This window comes from Peromyscus leucopus, chromosome 23, assembly GCF_004664715.2.
Source record: "Peromyscus leucopus breed LL Stock chromosome 23, UCI_PerLeu_2.1, whole genome shotgun sequence".
Classification (NCBI taxonomy): domain Eukaryota; kingdom Metazoa; phylum Chordata; class Mammalia; order Rodentia; family Cricetidae; genus Peromyscus; species Peromyscus leucopus.
In genome coordinates this window covers 35,715,885-35,734,905 of record NC_051082.1, presented here as the reverse complement: position 1 = coordinate 35,734,905, position 19,021 = coordinate 35,715,885, and the positions used below count along the sequence as shown (strand labels likewise).

The 19,021-nt window shown below is 49.0% G+C and overlaps 1 protein-coding gene across 3 annotated transcripts in view; it reads left to right on the top strand.

The window, feature by feature from the left end:
- Insr (insulin receptor) overlaps positions 1-19,021 on the top strand; it is a 138,128-nt gene that overhangs the window by 60,194 nt on the left and 58,913 nt on the right. For all 3 annotated transcript variants that reach the window (XM_028857383.2, XM_037198401.1, XM_037198400.1), the window contains exon 3: positions 15,427-15,748. In XM_028857383.2, the coding sequence (XP_028713216.1) occupies positions 15,427-15,748 (322 nt within the window). The remainder of the gene's footprint in view (positions 1-15,426; positions 15,749-19,021) is intronic.

The window sequence follows — 19,021 nt, the reverse complement described above, 5'->3', positions numbered from 1 at the left end:
ATAATAAAATCTGGAACTCACCTGGCTTAGAGCCCTGGGCCATTAAGCCTGTTTGCTGGAATACATTGCAGGGCCTGGTTCCTTGGGAAAGCCTAGGGCAAAAGGGAGCTCACTGCGCAGGAGGGCTGGCAGGGAGAAGAGGATTGGTCCCCCAAACTAAATTTAGATTCTTCAGAGAGGACCTCCGCTGTGCACAAGTTCTCTTTCCTTTGAGACAGGTCTCGTGTAGCCTAGCCTGGACTCCAGTGCACTGTGGAGCCGAGGATGTCCTTGAACTCTTCCTGCTCTCCTGACTCCGTCTCCCCAGTGCTGGGGTGACGGCTGGGCGTGAACCCACAGACCCAGTTTAGGAACCCAGGGTTTGTGCATGCTATGTGAGCTGTCTACCCGCGGAGCCACACCCCCAGCCCGAAGCTCCTGATGGGAAGGAACAGAAGGTGACTGATGTGTCATTTGGTGTACAGAATTTAGGGAAGGTGATGGCCATGATTATTGCTTCAATCTCCAGCCTTCTTCACCTGGCATTTGCAGTAGAAACATGCATTGTAAAATTTGGTTTTAGATCCCTTAAATGGGTGTGCAGAGCTATGGCGATCAGTGAGGTGTGCTGTGTTGTTCAGGGATGAGTGTCTTGAGGATCAAAAGTAACTGGGGTGTGGGTAGAGTGCTTGCCGGGCATACACAGAACACTGGGTTTCATCCTCAGCACTGCGCAAGCCAGGTGTGGTGATGCACGCCTGTTGTCCCTGCACTCAGGAAGTGGAGGCAGGAGGTCAGTTTTTGATATATGAGATCTTGTCTCAAGAAACAAAGCAATGAAAATCCACGATGCATTGGTGAACACAGTACCTTGCTCAAAGGAAGGTGCTGGCATATCTGTACAGAAGAGAACGAAAGAATTGTGGCCTGTGAGTTCATGGCGTCTTAGGGATGGGGAGGGCGTCTTGCCTGGTTAGAGAACCATTTCCTCCTTGCAGCAGCTCCACAAGGTAGACCTAATGACAGGCCATTTTCAGAAAGGCTTAGAGAAGTTAGGATGTGTGGCCAAAATATCCCAGCATCCTTTTGGGAATGGCAGATTCGCTCCAGGTCTTTATGACAGTCTGGCTTTCACTTCTAACCACAGATGCCTCTCTAATTTTCCACCAGTCAAGGCTTTTATTAAATTTATTTTTTTATTTTTAATTCAAGCCAATGCAGCTAGTTGACCGACTCACTGGCATTAGAGGGCTGGAATATCCTCTCCCGGTGTCCGTGGATTCAGCTTGAGTGGGTGGGGACTTATATGCCCCACCCCCATTTCCACGGAGCCAGCATCAGTGGGCCTGGGCTTTTCTTGGCTCCCCCCATCCATTTCCAGAGGGTCCCTGCTGTTGCTTTCTCACACCCTTGAGAATTGTTCTCTGAAGCTGGTCAAGGTCATGACGCTGTGCATCTGCACAAGTGTGTGTATGTGTGTGTGTGTATTAGACCTTACCTTGCTAAAGCAAAGTTTCCATTTGAGTATCCACTGTTTAATTCTCAAGGATGCCCCCCCTTTGCGAAGGTGCGTTCAATTTTATCTTTGTGTCCGGTGGGACTCGGTGAATAACGGGCAGCCAAGGGCAACCTCTGCCAGGAAACAGATAGGAAGGGGTCTGGGGACAGACTTTGAGTGTGAGAACCCAGGTGGACCTTTGATCTTGAGGCTTCAAAGGGAGAGTTGTTGTACGAGTACACTCAAGAGTCTAGGTGGAGTTGGCCGCGGAAGGGGTTATGTCTCATGGGGAAGGGGTTATGTCTCATGGAGGGAGCCGTCGGTTGTATTTGCCTTCACTGGTTTCAAGGAGCGAACATCTGAAAGCGCCAAGGTGGAGGTGGTTTTCCAGGAGCTGCAGGAGTAGGAAGGGGTGGGGGCACTTCATAGCAAATCCTTTTCCACATTCAAGGCCGAGTTTCCTGTGATTCTCCTTTTCTCTGGGCAGGGTGGGGAGGAATGACTGGGTGGACCTGTGTTTTACTTGAGATTCTAACTTCGTTTCTCTTGGTAACAATTTCTGATTTCTAACTTCCTTGCGTAAGCTGAATTAGCGGGTATCCCCCCCCCACCAAGTAACAACTCATTTTAGTTGTGAGCCCAAATTTCACTCAAGGCTCACGTTCTCAATTCCCCTGGTATCCCACAATCACAGGCTTCATGGAGGAATGTGCTCAACACCCCTCAAATTATGGTTTTCCAAATCTTGATTTCTGAGAGGAAAATTGGGCATTTCGTGTTTTCCCTTTCAATCCTGAGTGTTCCGCTGCTGTGTGGGAGCCCCCGAAGACACGCCAGGCAGTGGCAAAGGGCAGTGTAGGTAACAGCGCGAAGCTGTTTTACAATCTGATTAGGGGTTTAAAAAAACTTGTTTTATTTAGATTGCTCTTTGGGGCTGGACCCTTTGGGGAAATACGAGGAAGATGAAGGGAGGTGGAGAGATCAGATTGTGAGTTCAGAGACACATGGAGGGGTCTGGCTATGGCCTTTCTGGAGGGCAGCGTGGGGACAGTGGGTTTCACTGTCTTTCCTGTGCCCCCCCTCCCCTTTGGTCTGTGTGTATGTATTTATGTATGTGCATTTGTGTGTTCACATACATGTGCATGTAGAGGCCAGAGAGCAGATCTCAGATGTCTTTTTCATTTTTTCTGAGACGTGATCTCTGTGATCTCTCACTGAACCCGGAGCTCCGAGATGCAGCTAGCTAGCTGGCCAATGTGCTTTCTGGATTCTCCTGTCTCTACTCACTCGGAACTGTGTTGCTGCATCTGATTTTTTATTTTATTTTATTTTTGGTTTTTCGAGACAGGGTTTCTCTGTGTAGCTTTGCGCCTTTCCTGGATCTCACACTGTAGACCAGGCTGGCCTGGAACTCACAAAGATCCGCCTTCCTCTGCCTCCTGAGTGCTGGGATTAAAGGTGTGCGCCACTGCTGCACCTGATTTTTAACGTGGGTTTGGGAGATCTAAACTCACCCCTCATATTTGTGCAGCAGCTACTTCAGTGACTTTGCCTAACCAACAGTGACCTCTGGCCTCCACACCCATTCATGTGCACCCCTATACAGTACTACAAAAAGTACGCAAATGAAGAAATAGTAAATAGACAGAGGTTGGGTTTTCTGAGGAATCTATTTTCTGGCCATGTCTATTTCATATACACACACATGTGTGTGTGCACATATATGTGCATACATTGATAACACACACATAACATACTTGTGCACATACATACAAACACAACACACACACATGAAACACATTGCATACGCAATGCACACATGCACACACACCCAGCCTTCCTAGTGTTGGGAACCGACTCAATCAGGGAATAAATGGAAACTTACACCACTTTGTCACTGTGAGGTCTGGTGACCAGTTTCCCTGGGTTGGTGGCAGGTCAGGACACTATTTAGCAGTGTCCTGCTTCCTGTCCCTAACCCCAGTTGGTCTGCAGCTGCAGAGAGGCTCCCGCAAAAGATGTCTGTAGACTTTCAGGAACCCCAGATGGCCAGGGACTGACTTCAGAGAAGCCACTGATTGGGCTGACCTTTACATGGTTGCGATTGCCCCCCCAGCAGCCCCCCTCCCCAGTGCCGCCCCCCCTCCCCCAGTGAGACTCTTCCCCATTCTCACTTGCTCTTCTCCGTGGAAACTGTGGTACTTGCGCCCTCAACTAGAAATTTGTCACATTGAATCCCCCCACTCTCAAATGACACAGAAAATCAGCCAGAGAATTCCAGGCACAAGGCATTAAAAGGGACTAAGTGAAAATGGTTGGAGATTTAAAAGGCGTAAACAAGAGCTGATCGCTAAAGCACTTGTGAGCTGAGTTCGAAAGTCTCGAGAACCATATGAAAGGTAAAAGTCAGGTGTAGTGGTGCATGCTTATCTTCCCAGGGACGCCGAGATCTGAGGCAGAGAGGCACATCTGTGGAAGCTTGCTAGTTGGCCAGCCCGGCCTCGGTGTTGAAGTTCAAGGCCAATGAGAGATGGCACCGAAAAAGCAGCAATAAGGTTTCCTCTGACGTCATCTCAACAAGTGCATCAAGTACCTACGCCCACACATGTGTACCTCTGACACGAACACACACACACAGGCAGGTGTGTGTAGGCACACAGGAGAAAATGAGAACGCTCAGGAAGACTCCAGTAACACCCAGATCATGTAGATAAAACTCAGCTAGGGTGCTGGGGGGATGGCGCAGTGGTTAGAGTGCTTTACTGCACAAGCATAGGACCTGAGTTCAGATTCCCAGCACCTGTGTAAAACGTCAGGTGTGGCTGCATGTGCCTGTAACCCTGTCGGCAGAGACAGGCCAGTCCTGAGAGCCCCCGGCCACCCATCTAGCCCAGCCAGAACACACGAGCTTCCCTTTCAGTGAGACCCTGTCTCAAGGCTACAAGACACAGAGCAATAGATGATTCCTGACATCCTTCTCTGACTTGTACATATGTACACAGGGCATGTACACCCAAATACTCACATGCAACACACATGCACACACACACACACACACACACACACACACACACACACACACACACACGTTAAGTAATAAGGAGTTCAGATAATATTGCTATCAAGAGCATGCTGATGGATGGGGGGGGGGCTGAAACTAAGCAGTATGCATTTTAAAGTACAGTGACACTGTTTAGAAAAGTTAATCATCTGTTAAAGAAACCCGTGCTTTCCCAAAGCACAGACACTGCTCTGGGCTGCATCTTCAGGTGCCAAAGTTCTTACCTGGAAATTAAAGTTTTATAAAGTTTAACCAAACAAACACAAAAGATAGTTTTTTGCTACTTGGTTTTGTAAAATTATAATTCAGGGCTGTCTAGAAGGTTTAGCAGGTAAGGTGCTTTCTGCCAAGCCTGACGACCTGAACTTATTTTCCAGAACCCACATGGTGGAAGGAGGGAACTGACTCCCCAAAGTTGTCCTTTGACCTCCATACGTGTGTGGTGGCACAAATGTGCATGCTCTCTCTGTGTCACACACATACACACACACACACACACACACACACACACACACACACACACACACACACCCCTCCATGCACAACTCTCACTTTTACTGTTACATACATGAGGAAATCATTTTGAAAAATGTGTAGAGGAAACACAGGTCCATGCCTCTTTGTAGGAGAGATTTTTCAGGGCAGGCTGGGGTAACTTAAGAAGTAACTTTCCAGGTTCAGTTCCCCCCCCCCCCCACAGGGTCTCACCCAGGCTGACCTCAAACTCCTTGTATAGCAGAGGGTGACCTTGAACTCCTGATCCTCCCCTGCTTCTGCCTCAGTACTGGAATTAAAATGCCCAGCTTATGTGGTGTTAGGGATGGAACTCAGGGTCTCTTACCTGCTAGGCAAACACCAACTGAGCCACATCCCCACCCTCCGGTGGAAACTGGCATTGTCTAGCTCCTAAGTCCTGACCACTCCACCGGTCATGGCTTCCTTTCTGTTCACTCTGGCGCCCCCACCCCACACGGCTTCCTCAGGTGTGTGCTCCTGCAGTTGAAGTTTACCTTTCGTAAGCTCCTCCTGTTCACAGGGCTCTGGTGATTCATGCGTTGGCATATCTTGTATCATTCTTCCCTGCTGGGGAACATTTGAGCATAACCATCGCAAATATAACCACTGTATGGTAACCACCAGTCACGCCCTTCTGGGGCCGGTTTGAGTTCTGGCTGAGCTGGCATGAATGGAGTAGCTACTGTTTTGTTTTCTCACGTCTAAAGGGGAAGGTTACTTTAAAGATAGTAAGATCATATTAACTAATTATGCACAATAAATGCAATATGGTGCATACCTGGGATATATATACACACACACACATATACTCAGTGTGTGTGGTATGTGCATGTTTGCATATATGTATGTGCCCCCCATGTGTGCAGGCCGGAGTTCAGTGCCCATTGCCTTCCTCGCCACTCTCCCTCCACCGTACTTTTCGAGACAAGAGTCTCTCCCTGAACCTGAAGCTCACTCATCTGGCTTGGCAGCCAGCAAGCTCCAGGGATCCACAATCTTCACCTCCTCAGCCCAGGATTGCAAATTAGTGCTGCAGGCTTGTTAGTGCAGTCTGGAGAGCTAACGCCAGGTCTTCATGCTTGCGTGGAAGCAAGTACTTTACCAGCTGAGCCGATGCCTCAGCGCCCCTCCCCGCAAATAAATATATATATAATATACATTATATTATATATATATAATATAATAATTATTATTATATGAGGGGCCTGGCAATTGCATAACTTCCCCTAGCTCTTCTTTAGAGTACTGAAATAGAAAACAAGTGTGGAGTGCACAAATTTGCATTCTTCAAATCAAAGAACCTTGATTCGAAGACACCCCCTAGTCAGTGCTGGGGTTAAAACCCAGTGCTTCCTTCGTGCCCGCTGGGCTCTACCGCCAGCCCCAGCCTGTGAATTTAAAGAATGCATCGAAGAGTGTGCCTGTTGGTGTTTTGGGTGACGTTGTAGCTCCTTGTTCCCTTCCCATCCAATTCCACAAAGAGGATCCAGCTGTGTGATCCTGTTGAGCCGCTGCCCTTCTATGGGCCTCTCTGCAGTTGAGGCCTGGGGCCAGGGTGTCCCAGGCTGTGCCACGCGGTGACCGGATCTCCTCCGGGGCACAGGCCCAGCGCCTCGCACCACCGATGGATGCATCTTGCACTCTGCATTCCTAGTGTCACCTTTTAAGTTTTTGCGAAGCCGCTGCTTTCCAGGCCGATCTCCTAAGGCCTGCACCTCGGAGAGGCCCTCTCCGGGGCGTCCCAGACCCGGGTAGCTGCCCCAGCTGGAGACGAGGGAGGCTACAGCCCCCGCGCACTCGGGGTGGCGGAGCCTGCAGCCCGCAGCCCGCCCGCCCATTGGCTGAGTCGGAGGGCGGCGCTGCGGCCGCCAGCACCCGACCTGGAATCCAGCGGAGCCGGAGCACGGCACGCTTTTGTGTTGCTTGGCCGCAAACCGTTCACGGGGGTGGGGCTCCGAGCAGCCAGGCCGCGCCCTTCATTTGCATACTCCCGGGGTAGGACTAAGGTAGTTGTTGTCCCTGGACCTAGAGGCGCGCACACAGACTCCCCATTCCTCTCTCCCTCCCTTCCTCTCCCATCTCCCCCCAACTCCCTCGGCCTCTACAAGCACCGCAGGTCTCCGGAGAGCTGCGCAGAGAACCAAAGCCGCTCCAGCGCGCGTGCGCCTTTCCCGGCCCTATTGTCCTGAAATGGAAAAGGGGCGCCTTCCAGTTTCAAAGTCGCGTGCTCATGGGGGTTTGGCGTTGACCACAAAACTGTCAAAATTCAGGGTCTCCCCCTCCTCCCCGGCCCCTTATACCATCATTAAATAATTTATTAGATTCCAAGGGGGAGGAATTTGGCTTGGGGGACTCAAGCTTCAGACGTCAGAGAACAGGGGCCCAGCGTGGGAGGGAAAGGCTTGGAATGGAAACCAAATAAATGACTCTAAGGAGTTTCTAAAACTCACAATCAGGGCAGGAGAGCTGAGAGGTCCCGGCTGTGACTGTGCCCTCTGGCCCATGATGCAACTGTTCCTATTTGGAAATTTCTGGAAAGCAATGATGTTTAGGAGCATAAATTGTGTGAGCGTGAGTGTGAGCGTGAGCGTGTGTGTGTGTGCGCGCGCGCGTGCGTGTTTAAACGGCAGGCTTTGGAAATGTCATAAAGTGTTATTAATGTGTGTAGTGTTGTGAAGACACTAAAATAGTGTTTTTTTGTCTCTTGTTTCACGTGTAGTTTGTCAAGAAAAGCACAAATGGTTTAAGGCTTGAGAAGCAAAGGGACAGGGGGTCGGAATGCTGCACTCTGTGGACCGTTTATTTATTTCCAGTGCGGAGCTGGTCTGTGTCTTCTGCTACAGTAGCATTTAACCTCCCTTTGGGCAGATGGATTGTTCTTTTGTTGCAGCTGCTTGTTTATTTCTTGTGTGTAGGTCAGAGGACAGCTTTGCAGAAGTAGGTTTTGCTCTTCTACCATGTGGGTCCCAGGGCCTGAACTTGGGTCCTCAGGCTTCGCAGGAGTGCCTCTGCCTGCTGGGCCATCTTGCTGTCCCTTGGTGCAGTTTTGGGATTAAAGAAAAGTTGCAGGAATTGGACTACTGTTTGTCAGTTACTGACATGTTTACCCCGTCTGTTCTCTATTTCTGTAATCTATTCCTATGCAAGCATTATGGAATTTTTTTTTCCTGCGTCATTGGAGCCTTTATCAATGACCATGTTCCTTACTTCTTCAGTAGGTTTCCTAACAGGAAAATTCCTTACACAATTGTACAATGATCAGAACCAGGAAAGCAACACTAATAGACTATGCTAATCCACTTGCAAAAAAAAAAAAAAAAATCTCATCATTTGGAGCTGTGGAGGTGGCTCAGCCCGTAAAGGTGCTGGCCATAAAAGTCTGAGAACCCAGCGCACATGATAGGGGGATGGAACTGACTCCATACAGTTCCTCTGACTCTGCCTGCCCCACAATAATCTCACCAGCTCCCCCAGTGCTCTTAGGGGGAGTATTTTCCCCCTGACCCAAGTAACACCTTGTATTTAATGGCAGTCTTACCTCAGTTCCTTTTTGTCTGTTCAGCTCGTAGTTTATTCACTTACTAATTTATTTTATTTGCGTTGGGAGGGCATGCATGTCCCAGAGTGAGCTTGTAGAGGCCAGAGGACGACGTTTGAGGGTCAGGCTCAGTTCAGTGTCTCGACCTTGTGGGTCTCAGGGAGGAACCCATGTCAGGATGGCAGCAGCACCCTTCCTGGCCGAGCCATCTCAGAGGCGTTCGTTGTTGTTGTTTTGTTTTTCTTCTTCTTACAACAGTCCCATTTTTGAAGAACATGGGCTGGGCCGTTGTTTTATAGAATGTCTCTAAGATGAGTTGTTACTGTTTGGAAAGACAAATATGTAAATACCAGGCTTTTCCCAGTACATCCTATCTAAGGCCAGTGCTGGCTTATTCCTGTGTTACTGGCAAGGCTATTTGAAACATTTTTGACTGGAGTCAGTCACAAGACACACACAGGAAAAAGAATTCACTCTTTTATTAGTTTGGTTTCTGTTGTGATAGATACTGTCTTAGTTAGGGTTTTTCTTGCTATGAAGAAATACCATGACCACAGCAACTTTTTTTTTTTATTTAAGAAATTTTTAAATTCATTTTACATACCAACCACAGATCTCTCTCTCATTTCTCCTCTTGCCCTCCCCCCACCAAACTTCCCCCCCAGCCAACCCCCCATCCCCTCCTCCAAAAGGGTAAGGTCTCCCATGGGGAGTCAGCAAAGTCTGGAACATTAATTGAGGCAGGACCAAGCCCCTCCCTCCTGCATCAAAGTTGAGCAAGGCCTCCCACCATAGGGAATGGGCTCCAGAGAGCCAGCTCATGCACCAGGGATGGATCCTGATCTCACTGCCAGGGCCCCTCAGACAGACCCAGCTACACAACTGCCTCTCACATGCAGAGGGTCTAGTCTGGTCCTGCGCAGGCTCCACAGCCGCCGCTCTAAAGTTTGTGAGTACCGACCAGCTTGGTTTAGTTGTCTCTGTAGATTTCCCTACCATGATCTTGACCCCCTTGCTCATATAGTCCCTCTTCCCTCTCTTCACCTGGACTCCCAGAGCCACAGCCCTCCTCCCCCCCAGGATTTTCAACCCTCCAGCCCAAGCCTGTGTCCTGCAGACGTGGGTGTGGGCCACTGGGAGACCAGAGCTGGACCTTGTTCCTGGAGCTCAGGAGTGACATTGCTGTAGCACCTGTGGTCTGCCCTTGCTCCGTATGAGGAAAAGCTCCTGTTTTCCTCAGTTGTGTATGACAGCACCCAGCATGCTGTGGACTTGATCTGTGTATGTTGAATGACATGAGAGCAGTTTATTAAATGGGCATGGATGAACACAGCCGCTGTTCAGGTACACCCTGTGGCTCCTGTGGTGATCACAAAAGAACCTTCATACAGCTCGTTTTTTGAGGCAAGTTTTTATGTGGGCTAGGCTGGCCTAGAGCTGAGGCAGGCCTTACACTCCTTAGCCTACCAACCCTGGGATACCAGGCAGGCCCTCCTGTGTCCCCGCTGATCCGATGCCTGCACATGTTTAGTGTCCTCGGGCTAAAACCCTAGCTTAGGTAGGGGGCCCTGGTGTCCATCCTCAGCACTGCAATGAAAACAAAAACAAAAGCCAGCAGACCAAGCCCAGCTATCTCTCCTCAAACGTTTCTCCTTCATAGATTGTTTTTTACTCATTCTTTGAGAACTTCATACATTATAAAATGTGTATTAGTCATATTCACCCTCAGCTCCTCTCCATGTCTCCCTTCAAACTTCATACTCTGTTTTCAATCCACAGAGTCCAGTAAGGGCCGCCAGGGTGTGCATGGATGTGGGGCCTGTCCACTGGAGCCCAGGCACTGTCCGGCTACAGGCCTGCAGGAAAAAACAACAAAAAACCCAACCCAAACCAAACGAGGTCTCTCCCGACCCCCGGCGGTCATGAGCCTGGGGTGAGGGTGGGCTTATGGTCCTCCCCTTGATCGTTACTGCCTTGTGGCTTTTCCAGATGGACAGCCACTGTTGTTACCGGTAGTCACCCTGCTGGTTCTTGCAACTGTGTAACTGTTACTTAGTACTGACCTGCCGACTCCCCAGTGCTGCCCCAGGCACCCGGTTACCACCAGCTCTGGCCCAAGCCTGTGTTCCGTCCCCAACACCAAAAGAAAGAGACAAGATAGAGACTGGGGGCTGGAGAGCCGGCTCAGCGCGAGGTCTGAATTCCTTAGCATTTTGAGAAAAAGCAGGGAGTGGCCATATGCCAGCCCTGACCCCCAATGTGTGGAGCCTGGAACCCCAGTGTGTGGAGCCTGGAGACCCGAGTGTCCCGGGGGGCTTGCTGGCTTCCAGCCTAGCTCCACGGTCGGCGAGAGACCCTGTCTTAAAGGAATAGGGCTTTAATGGATTAATAAATAAATAATAAACTTAAAATAGAGGGCATGAAGTTGGGAGGGAAATGTATATGATGTGGGAGGGTTTCTGAGGGGAGTTGGTGGGGGTGTTGGAGGATAAGTATGCTCAAAGTAGACTGTATACAAGTCTGGAATTTTCAACAAATAAATATTAAAAGGAAAAAAGACCTAGACCATCCCTTCCTCTGGTCCCTGCAGGTGCACCCCCGGGCCCCCCCCCCGCCCCCATGAATACATGAATAAGTAAAATTTAAAAGTGAGAGAATGGTTTGGCTGTGTCCTCCCTCACCCCAGTTCCCCGGTGCCTCTCCAGTGGGATCCTCCCCAGTCCAGGCTATGGTAACCAGTGGGTCTTGTCACGATGTTTTCTTTCCCACTTCCCGGATGTCCTATAAATGGAATCCTACAGTGCAAAGTGCAAGGCTGAAGCCTGGCTGTCTGCCCCTGGCTTTGTTTGCAGGCGCTGGCCGCTGTCAGCATTGTGTGGGCTGCAGGGCTTATGCGTTTGGGAAGTGTTTATTAGGGCTTTGATGAAGCTTCTTGTGAATGAAAAGGCTGACCCTCAGCTGCAGCCCTGGCCCAGGAAATGGGCTTCTTCCTGCCCTTTAGTGTGTTGTATAGGAGAGTCCATGTCTTTGTGAGCCTTAGATAACCGTCTGCTGTAATTATTGCTTCCTCCAATTGAATTTCAGCCCTCAGATCTCCCCAGACAGAGCCGGACTAATGGTGATAACGTTGTTGGCAGAGTCGTCCCTGTTTGGCTCTGCTGTCTGTATTCCTGGACTCAGAATGGTTGGGAAGCGACTGGGGGATGTGCTGCAGGGCGCTGTCCTCCGAGCTCAACAGACCAACTTCATTAGAGTAGTTGTGACGACCTAGAGTAAACTGTCCTGTGCTCCGCCCCCCCAGTCAGGTCTGCAGAGTGTTGATGCCCCCCCCCCCCCCAGTCAGGTCTGCAGACTCTTGATGCCTACCCCCACCCCCACCCCCAGTCAGGTCTGCAGACTCTTGATGCCCACCCCCCCAGTCAGGTCTGCAGACTCTTGATATTCCCTCATAGGAGGAAGAGGAGGGTGGATCACTGGATTTAGCCCTTCCTCCAACATTCTATCTGCTCTTTCCTGAACCTCCCAGTCAGATGTGTTTGCCCACGGCTCTTGGTTTTGGTGCTAGGGTGTACAGTGTGTAGAGGGTAGAAGGGAGAATCTTATCTGTGCAGCTCTGGAGAAGTCATCTATGCTGGGGTGAAGCTTTCTTAGGATGTGGCTGCTTTGGGGTCACCCAAGCTCCTGTGTTCTCTGTACGTAAGACCAGGAAACTCCTTGGTTCTCCAAGTTGGACCATGAAGAATTGTACTTTGGTTTGTTGTCGGTGGCCGTAAGGAAAGGAGGGTCGTCTGCAACAGGATGGGGCTTCATGGGTAGCGGGCTTGGCCACTGTGCATGGAGCCCTGGGCTCTGTGTTGGGGTGGGGGAGGGAGGGGCTGTTGGCCTTGCTGGCCAGCTTGCCTAGTCTCATTGGTGAGCTCTAGGCCATTTCCTCAGCCCACCCCCGCAAGATGTTCAGTCTCCAGATATGGTACCCCAAAGAAGAGTTGAGAGTTGGCTGTAGTAATTACAACTAAAGTTGAAATTGTAGCACATTGAATTGAAACACAAAAGCTTGGCTCCTCAGGAGAAATCATAGTATTTATGAAAGTTGTTGGGCATGTAAAATGGTTCCATGGCTCAAGAAAAACAGTATGGTGGCTCATTAGAAAAATTAATAGAATTAGCATAGTTGGGCTGGGGAGGTGGCTGGGTAAGAGTTTTAATGTGTAAGCATGAAGAACTGAGTTCAAATCTCCAGCATCCATGTAAAAGGCAGGGAAGAGTCACGTACATGTCTATAACCCCAGAGAGCTCTTTGGGGCTTGCTGATTGCCAGCCCAGCTTTTGGGTCAGTGAGAGACCGTCTCAAGGGAATAAGATCGAGAGTGACAAAGTGGAACACCCAGCATCCGCTCCTCATTCCCAGGCTCATGCCCAGGGAGTACTTTTAATAATTTAATATATACATTTAATAATCCCACTTCTGGGTATATATATGAAAGAACTGAAAATGGGACTCAGATATTTGTGCACCTACATCCCTAGAAGTGTGATTTGTAATATCTCAACGGTAAAGGCTGTCTCAGTGGCCACCATGAAATGATTGGATCAGTGAAGGTAATTCACCCTTAAAGGGAATATTATTCAGCCCTAAAAAGGAAGAAGGAACTAGTGACACATGCTGCCGTGTGGATGAACTTGGAGGATAAAGGATTGCACTTGTCCAGAGCCCCCGCAGAGACAGCAAGCAGGAAGGTGGGCTCTGGGCCATGGAGGGGCTGTGAGAGGCATGAGCAGGGACAGAGTTCTGTCTTGAAACGTGAGGTTCTGGGTGTGAATGGCTGATGGGGATGCGGCACCACCAGACACAGGCTTTCATTATTGATTAATTAAGTCGTTTAAAAGTTGCATACGTATGTGTATGTGGTATGCATGCATCTCTGTGTGTGTTTGTATGTGCGTGTGGAGGCCCACGGTTGACATCAGGTGTTTCTTTGATTACTCCGCCTTAAATACTGAACTCCTGATTTGCCTGTCTCTGCCTCTTGAGTTCTGGGATGACAGATGTGCACCACCATGCCCATTTTTTTTTGTGATACTGGCATCAAACCCAGTGTTTTGTTTACATCAGGCAAACACTCTACCACTGAGCCACACCCCCAGCCAGAGACGGAAGCTCTTAGGATATTTTATCATAGTTAAAATTTATTTTTGCTTTGACTGTTTAGTTTTACCACATGCCTCAGGAGAGAAAGGATACACATTGGACAGCTCACATTTCTGTCATGGTGGAGAACTGAATCGGACAGTGTGGCTTGTCTGTGGAGTTGGCGTTGGAGGCCGCTTCTTTCCCCAGGTTTGGCTAGTGGACAGGGACCCAGTTGGTGTTGGGGGAGTTAAATTTGAGAATTTGGGAGAAATCTGGTTCCTGGCTGTCCAGTTCTGCTCTTGAGTATACACGGAGAGAGGGACAGACCTCAGAGGGCAGATCAGGCGTTCTGTCTCGAGTCAGCCAAGCCACAGCGCCTCACGGGCAGCCTGGGAAGGGAGGGGATAAAATGAAGAGAAGAGATGACTTCCGAGTTCAGATCTCTAGAACCCAGGCAGTGCCGAGCTGGAAGGTGAGGACCGACCCCCCAGGGTTGTCCTCTGGCCTCCACACTTATTCCTGTGTCCCCTGAAATATAGATGATAAGAGGCAGCTAGGAAGTGTCGAACAGTGAGATAATGGAGAAAAGGCTGATGGAGGGAACTGACTCCCGTGGACGAATTCCGTGACACAAACAAGGGAGCCTCTCTAGGCTGCGGAGGCGCAGGCTGTGCCCTCATCTGGAGGACCTCCTCCTTCCTCCGGATCAGGAGCCTCCTTTCAAGTTGCAACAGAGCCTGAAGTGGTTACAGGTCCTGTAACCCTGTGAGAGGCTGAGGCAGGAGGATGGCAAGCACAAGGCTAACCTAGGCTACAGAGTGAGTTCAAGGAGAGCCTGGGTAACTTCACGAGAACCTGTCTCCAAATGTAAGGACAGAGGATGTGTCTTAGCGGTAGAGACGCTGCCTAGAATCCCCCAGTGAGGGACTGGGGTGTAGCTCAGTGGTAGAAACCAGGCCTGACATTTGTGTGTGCCGGGTTCCATCCCCAACACTGTAATATATAAGTAAATAGGTAAGTAATTAAGTCAATAAATAAAGTTATGTCAACCTACAATTAAAACAAATCACATTGAAAACAAGTGATGGAAATAACCACATCTTAGCATGATATGGCATTTTCAGAAAGTGTTTTCTTTTTACTTAAGTGTGTGCATATGTAACCTGAGCTGGTGCCTGTGAGCCCAGAGAGGGCGTCAGATCCCCTGGAGCTGGAGTTACAGTGAACCACCTGCTTGTTGTGGGTGCTGGGAACCGAACTCATGCCGTCTGCAAAGCAGCAATGCTGGTTGGTAACTATTGAGCCGTCTCTGTAGCCCCAGGCTTAGCGTTAAAAAAGTATGTGTACCCTGGAAGTTATCGACTGCTACTGTATGGACTGTGGGAAACATTATTTAATAGTGTGTTACATTGTGTCCCCTGCCAAGGTTTCGGTTACTTGGCTTCCGGTCAGCAGCCGGAAGTTGGTGGTCGTAGCTGGCAAACGCTGTGAATGGGGTCTCCCCTCCCTCAGGTGATGGTTTAACTTTTGCCAAGTGTGGAGTTGCTTTGGGGGCTACTGTCACTTTTCACAGACCAGCCAGGCGCGCGCGCAGTGCCGCTTACGTGTGGCTGTTATTGTTGTTGTTTTGTTTGGCAGTTTGTGCAGACAGGACTTGGACAGAGTCCTTGACCAGCCGTTTGGTTTTTTCTTCTCGTCTCCAGTTTGCCCGACCATCTGTAAGTCACACGGCTGCACCGCCGAAGGCCTGTGCTGCCACAGGGAGTGTCTCGGCAACTGCTCGGAGCCCGACGACCCCACCAAGTGTGTGGCCTGCCGCAACTTCTACCTGGACGGCCGCTGCGTGGAGACCTGCCCGCCTCCCTACTACCACTTCCAGGACTGGCGCTGTGTGAACTTCAGCTTCTGCCAAGACCTTCACTACAAATGCAGGAACTCCAGGAAGCCTGGCTGCCACCAGTACGTCATTCACAACAACAAGTGCATCCCTGAGTGTCCTTCTGGCTACACCATGAACTCCAGCAAGTGAGTCCTGCGTGGGTCCGGGGAAGGAGCTGTTCTTTGGGCTCATGAGCTCTTTTGCTAGGGTGCATCCTCAGCCCCGAATTTATCATGCCTGGTGGTACACACCAGGGATCCTAGCATTTGTGAGGTAGAGGCAGGAGGATCAGAAGTACAGGGTCATCCTTGGCTACATAGTGAGTTCAAGGCCAGCATGAGCTACATAAAACCCTGTCTCAAAAACCAGAAACATATCCCACCTCCACAAAGACCACAAAACGCTGTTGACTGCCGTTTAGAACTGATGATGAAGCCTTATTCGTTCCAACTGTGCTAAACCAGAGTTTGCTGGCTAAGAATGAGGTGGTTGTTGATAGCCGCCACTTAAATCTTTTTAATTCTGTATGTGAGTGTATGTGTTCGTGTGTGTGGGCATGTGTATATGCAGATGAGTACATGTGAATATGTGGAAACCTGAGTGTGCAGGTTGGCATGCACACATTAATGTGTTTGTGTTCATGTGTGTGGGCACATTTGTGTGCAGGTGGGCATGTGTGTGTATGTATGCATGTGTTCGTATGTGTGGGCATGTATATGTGCAGATGGGTACACACATGTGTGTGTGTTTGTGTGTGTGTGTGTGTGTGTGTGTGTGTGTGTAGACCAGTGGTTGATGTTGGATGTTTTTCTCAATCACTCTTGATCTTCTTACTTAGTTTTTAAAATATTTTATTATTATTCATGTGTATATATGTATGTACAGTGTCTGTACGTGCATGGAGGTGGCCGATAGAGGGCGTCAGTTTCCCTTGAGCTGAAGTTACAGGTGAATGTAAGCCTCCGTGTGAGTGCCTGGAATTGAACTCAGGCCCTCTGGAAGAGCCCAGGCTCTCTTGACCACTGAGCCATGCCCCCAGCCCCACTCTATTTTTGGAGCAAAGGTCTCTCACTGGATCTGGAGGCCGGGATACTCCTGTGTCTGCTTACCCGTGCTGGGATTACAGGTGCGACTTTCCTCCTGGCTCTTTCGTGGTGCTGGGGAAGCAAACCTGGACCCTCCCGCTTGCACAGCAAGTCCTTTGCCAACTGAGCGATCTACCAGCTCTCCGTAGTGTTCTTTTAAATGCTGCGCCCTGGGCTTTGGTGATGGGCTTGAGCGGAAGGAAATGTTCCTCCTCCCGAACACCCCATTTCTGAGTGCTGTGCTTACAGTCGAAGGTGGAATTCTTTAATTCCTCCTGCACCCTCCTCTGGGGCTCAGTGAATCACCGTTATACCGGGAAGGTAGCCGTGTGGTCCATGTCCTGCCCCACCTGCCCCAACACAAGCTGGGCACACACTGTCTTAAGGAGGGGGAGGCTGACGCCTGCACTGTTCCCAGAGCTTGGCTGTCCTGCCAAGATCAGCACCGTCAAGCCGTTTCCTACCGCTTGGGTGAGAAACAGGGCTTCTCTCCTTGGTGGCGGGTCAGGCTTCCTGTGTGTACACCCCAGATGCTGTGTTCAGGGCCTCGGCTTCGTGTATGAGGTATTTTAGTGTCTGGGACCTTCACCAAGTTGTTGTTATTTTAAATCTCTTTCCTGGTTTTGGTGTTAGGGTTAAAGAGAAGGGGGCGGGGTGGGGGATGTCCAGCAAAGAACAGAAAACCAAATCAGAAACAGACGCACATTGCAAGGCCTTGAGCTGACCTGCTGACGTCAAAATTCTTCCTCTCAGACTTGGACCCTAGCCAAGTGAGCAAGCAAAAGAGAGTGTTTTGATTTTGGTGGGAAATTTTATTTCTCTGGGTGGAAAGGGCAAGAAGGAAAACAATCTTTATTTTAGCTCCTGTGAATCTTTTTTTTTAGTGTTTATGAAACCTGAAAGTACAATATGTTTTGTTTCGCTCATTTTTTATTAAATAAATTAAAAAAAAAAACCCAAAGAAACAAAGCAGCAAGTATTGTTGGCCCAAACAGACCTCTATAAATCAGTCTCTGTGTTGAATGGGGCTTTATTTTTTATTTTATTTTTTCATTTCGAGGGCAAGAGGAGGTTCAACAGGAAGATTGGAGAAGGAAACATTGTTTTGTTTATCCATTTCAGTTTTTTAAGAGCAGTTGTGGGGACTGATGGTTTCTGTCAAGACCTTTATTTAAAAGACGCTGGCTTTGGGGCTGGAGAGATGACCCACCAGATCTAGCAGGAGTTTGGATTCCCAGAACGCATGTAAATGCCAGGCTGTGTGGTGATCCACCTGCAGTCCCAGGCTGGGATTACAGTAGTTGTTAATGTTAGCACCTGTGCTGTCAGGGTTCAGTTCAGAGAGCCTTCTCCTGTGCCAGTGAGTTCAGGGCTGCTCCTCATGTTCCCCTCTGTCAGGTTCAGGGTTATCTGGCCGTTTTATTTAGGTTGATTCATTTGGACTTGAGTTTTGTGCAGGGTGATAGGTACGGGTCTATTTACATTCCTCTACATGCAGCATCCAGTTTGATCAGCACCATTTGTCGAAGATGTCTTTTCCCCCAGTGTCTATGTTTGGCGTCTTTGTGCGTAGGTTGGCTGGGTTTATGTCTGGTCACCGTGCTTGTTTTTATACCAATACCATGCTGTTTTCACTACTACGGATCTGTAGTACAATCTGAGGTCGGGGATGGTGATTCCTCCAGCAATTCTTTTGTCGTTTAGGATGTTTAACTGTCCTTTTTTTGTGTGTGTGTTTCTATATGAATCTGAAAATTGTTTCTTCAGTTTCTGTGAAGAATTAATTGTGGTGGGATTTTTGATGGGAATTGTGTTGAATCTGTAGATTGCTTTTGGTAGGATGGCTATTTTCGCTCTATTAATTTTGCTGATCCATGAGCATGGGAGATCTTTCCATCTTCTCATACCTTCTTCAGTTTCTTTCTTCAGTGTCTTAAAGTTTTGATTATACAAGTTTTCCACTTGCTTGGTTAGAGTTACCCCAAGATATTTTATTTATTTACTTCTTTAAGCTTACTGTGAAAAGTTTTATTTCCCTGATTTCTTTCTCAGTCTGTTTGTCACTTATATTTAGGAAGGCTGAGTGTTTGTCGTCAGCTGTAGGAGTTTCCTGGTACAAATCTTAGGGTCACATAAGTACACTATCATATCATCTGCAAATAAAGATACTTCTTCCTTTCCAGTTTGTATCCCCTTGATCTCCTTAAGTTGTCCTGTTGCTCTAGGTAGAACTCCAAGTACTATAGTGAGTAGTATGGAGAGAGTGGTCAGCCTTGTCTTGTCCCTGATTTCAGTGGAATTGCTCTGAGTTTCCTTCCATTTAAGTTGAGGTTG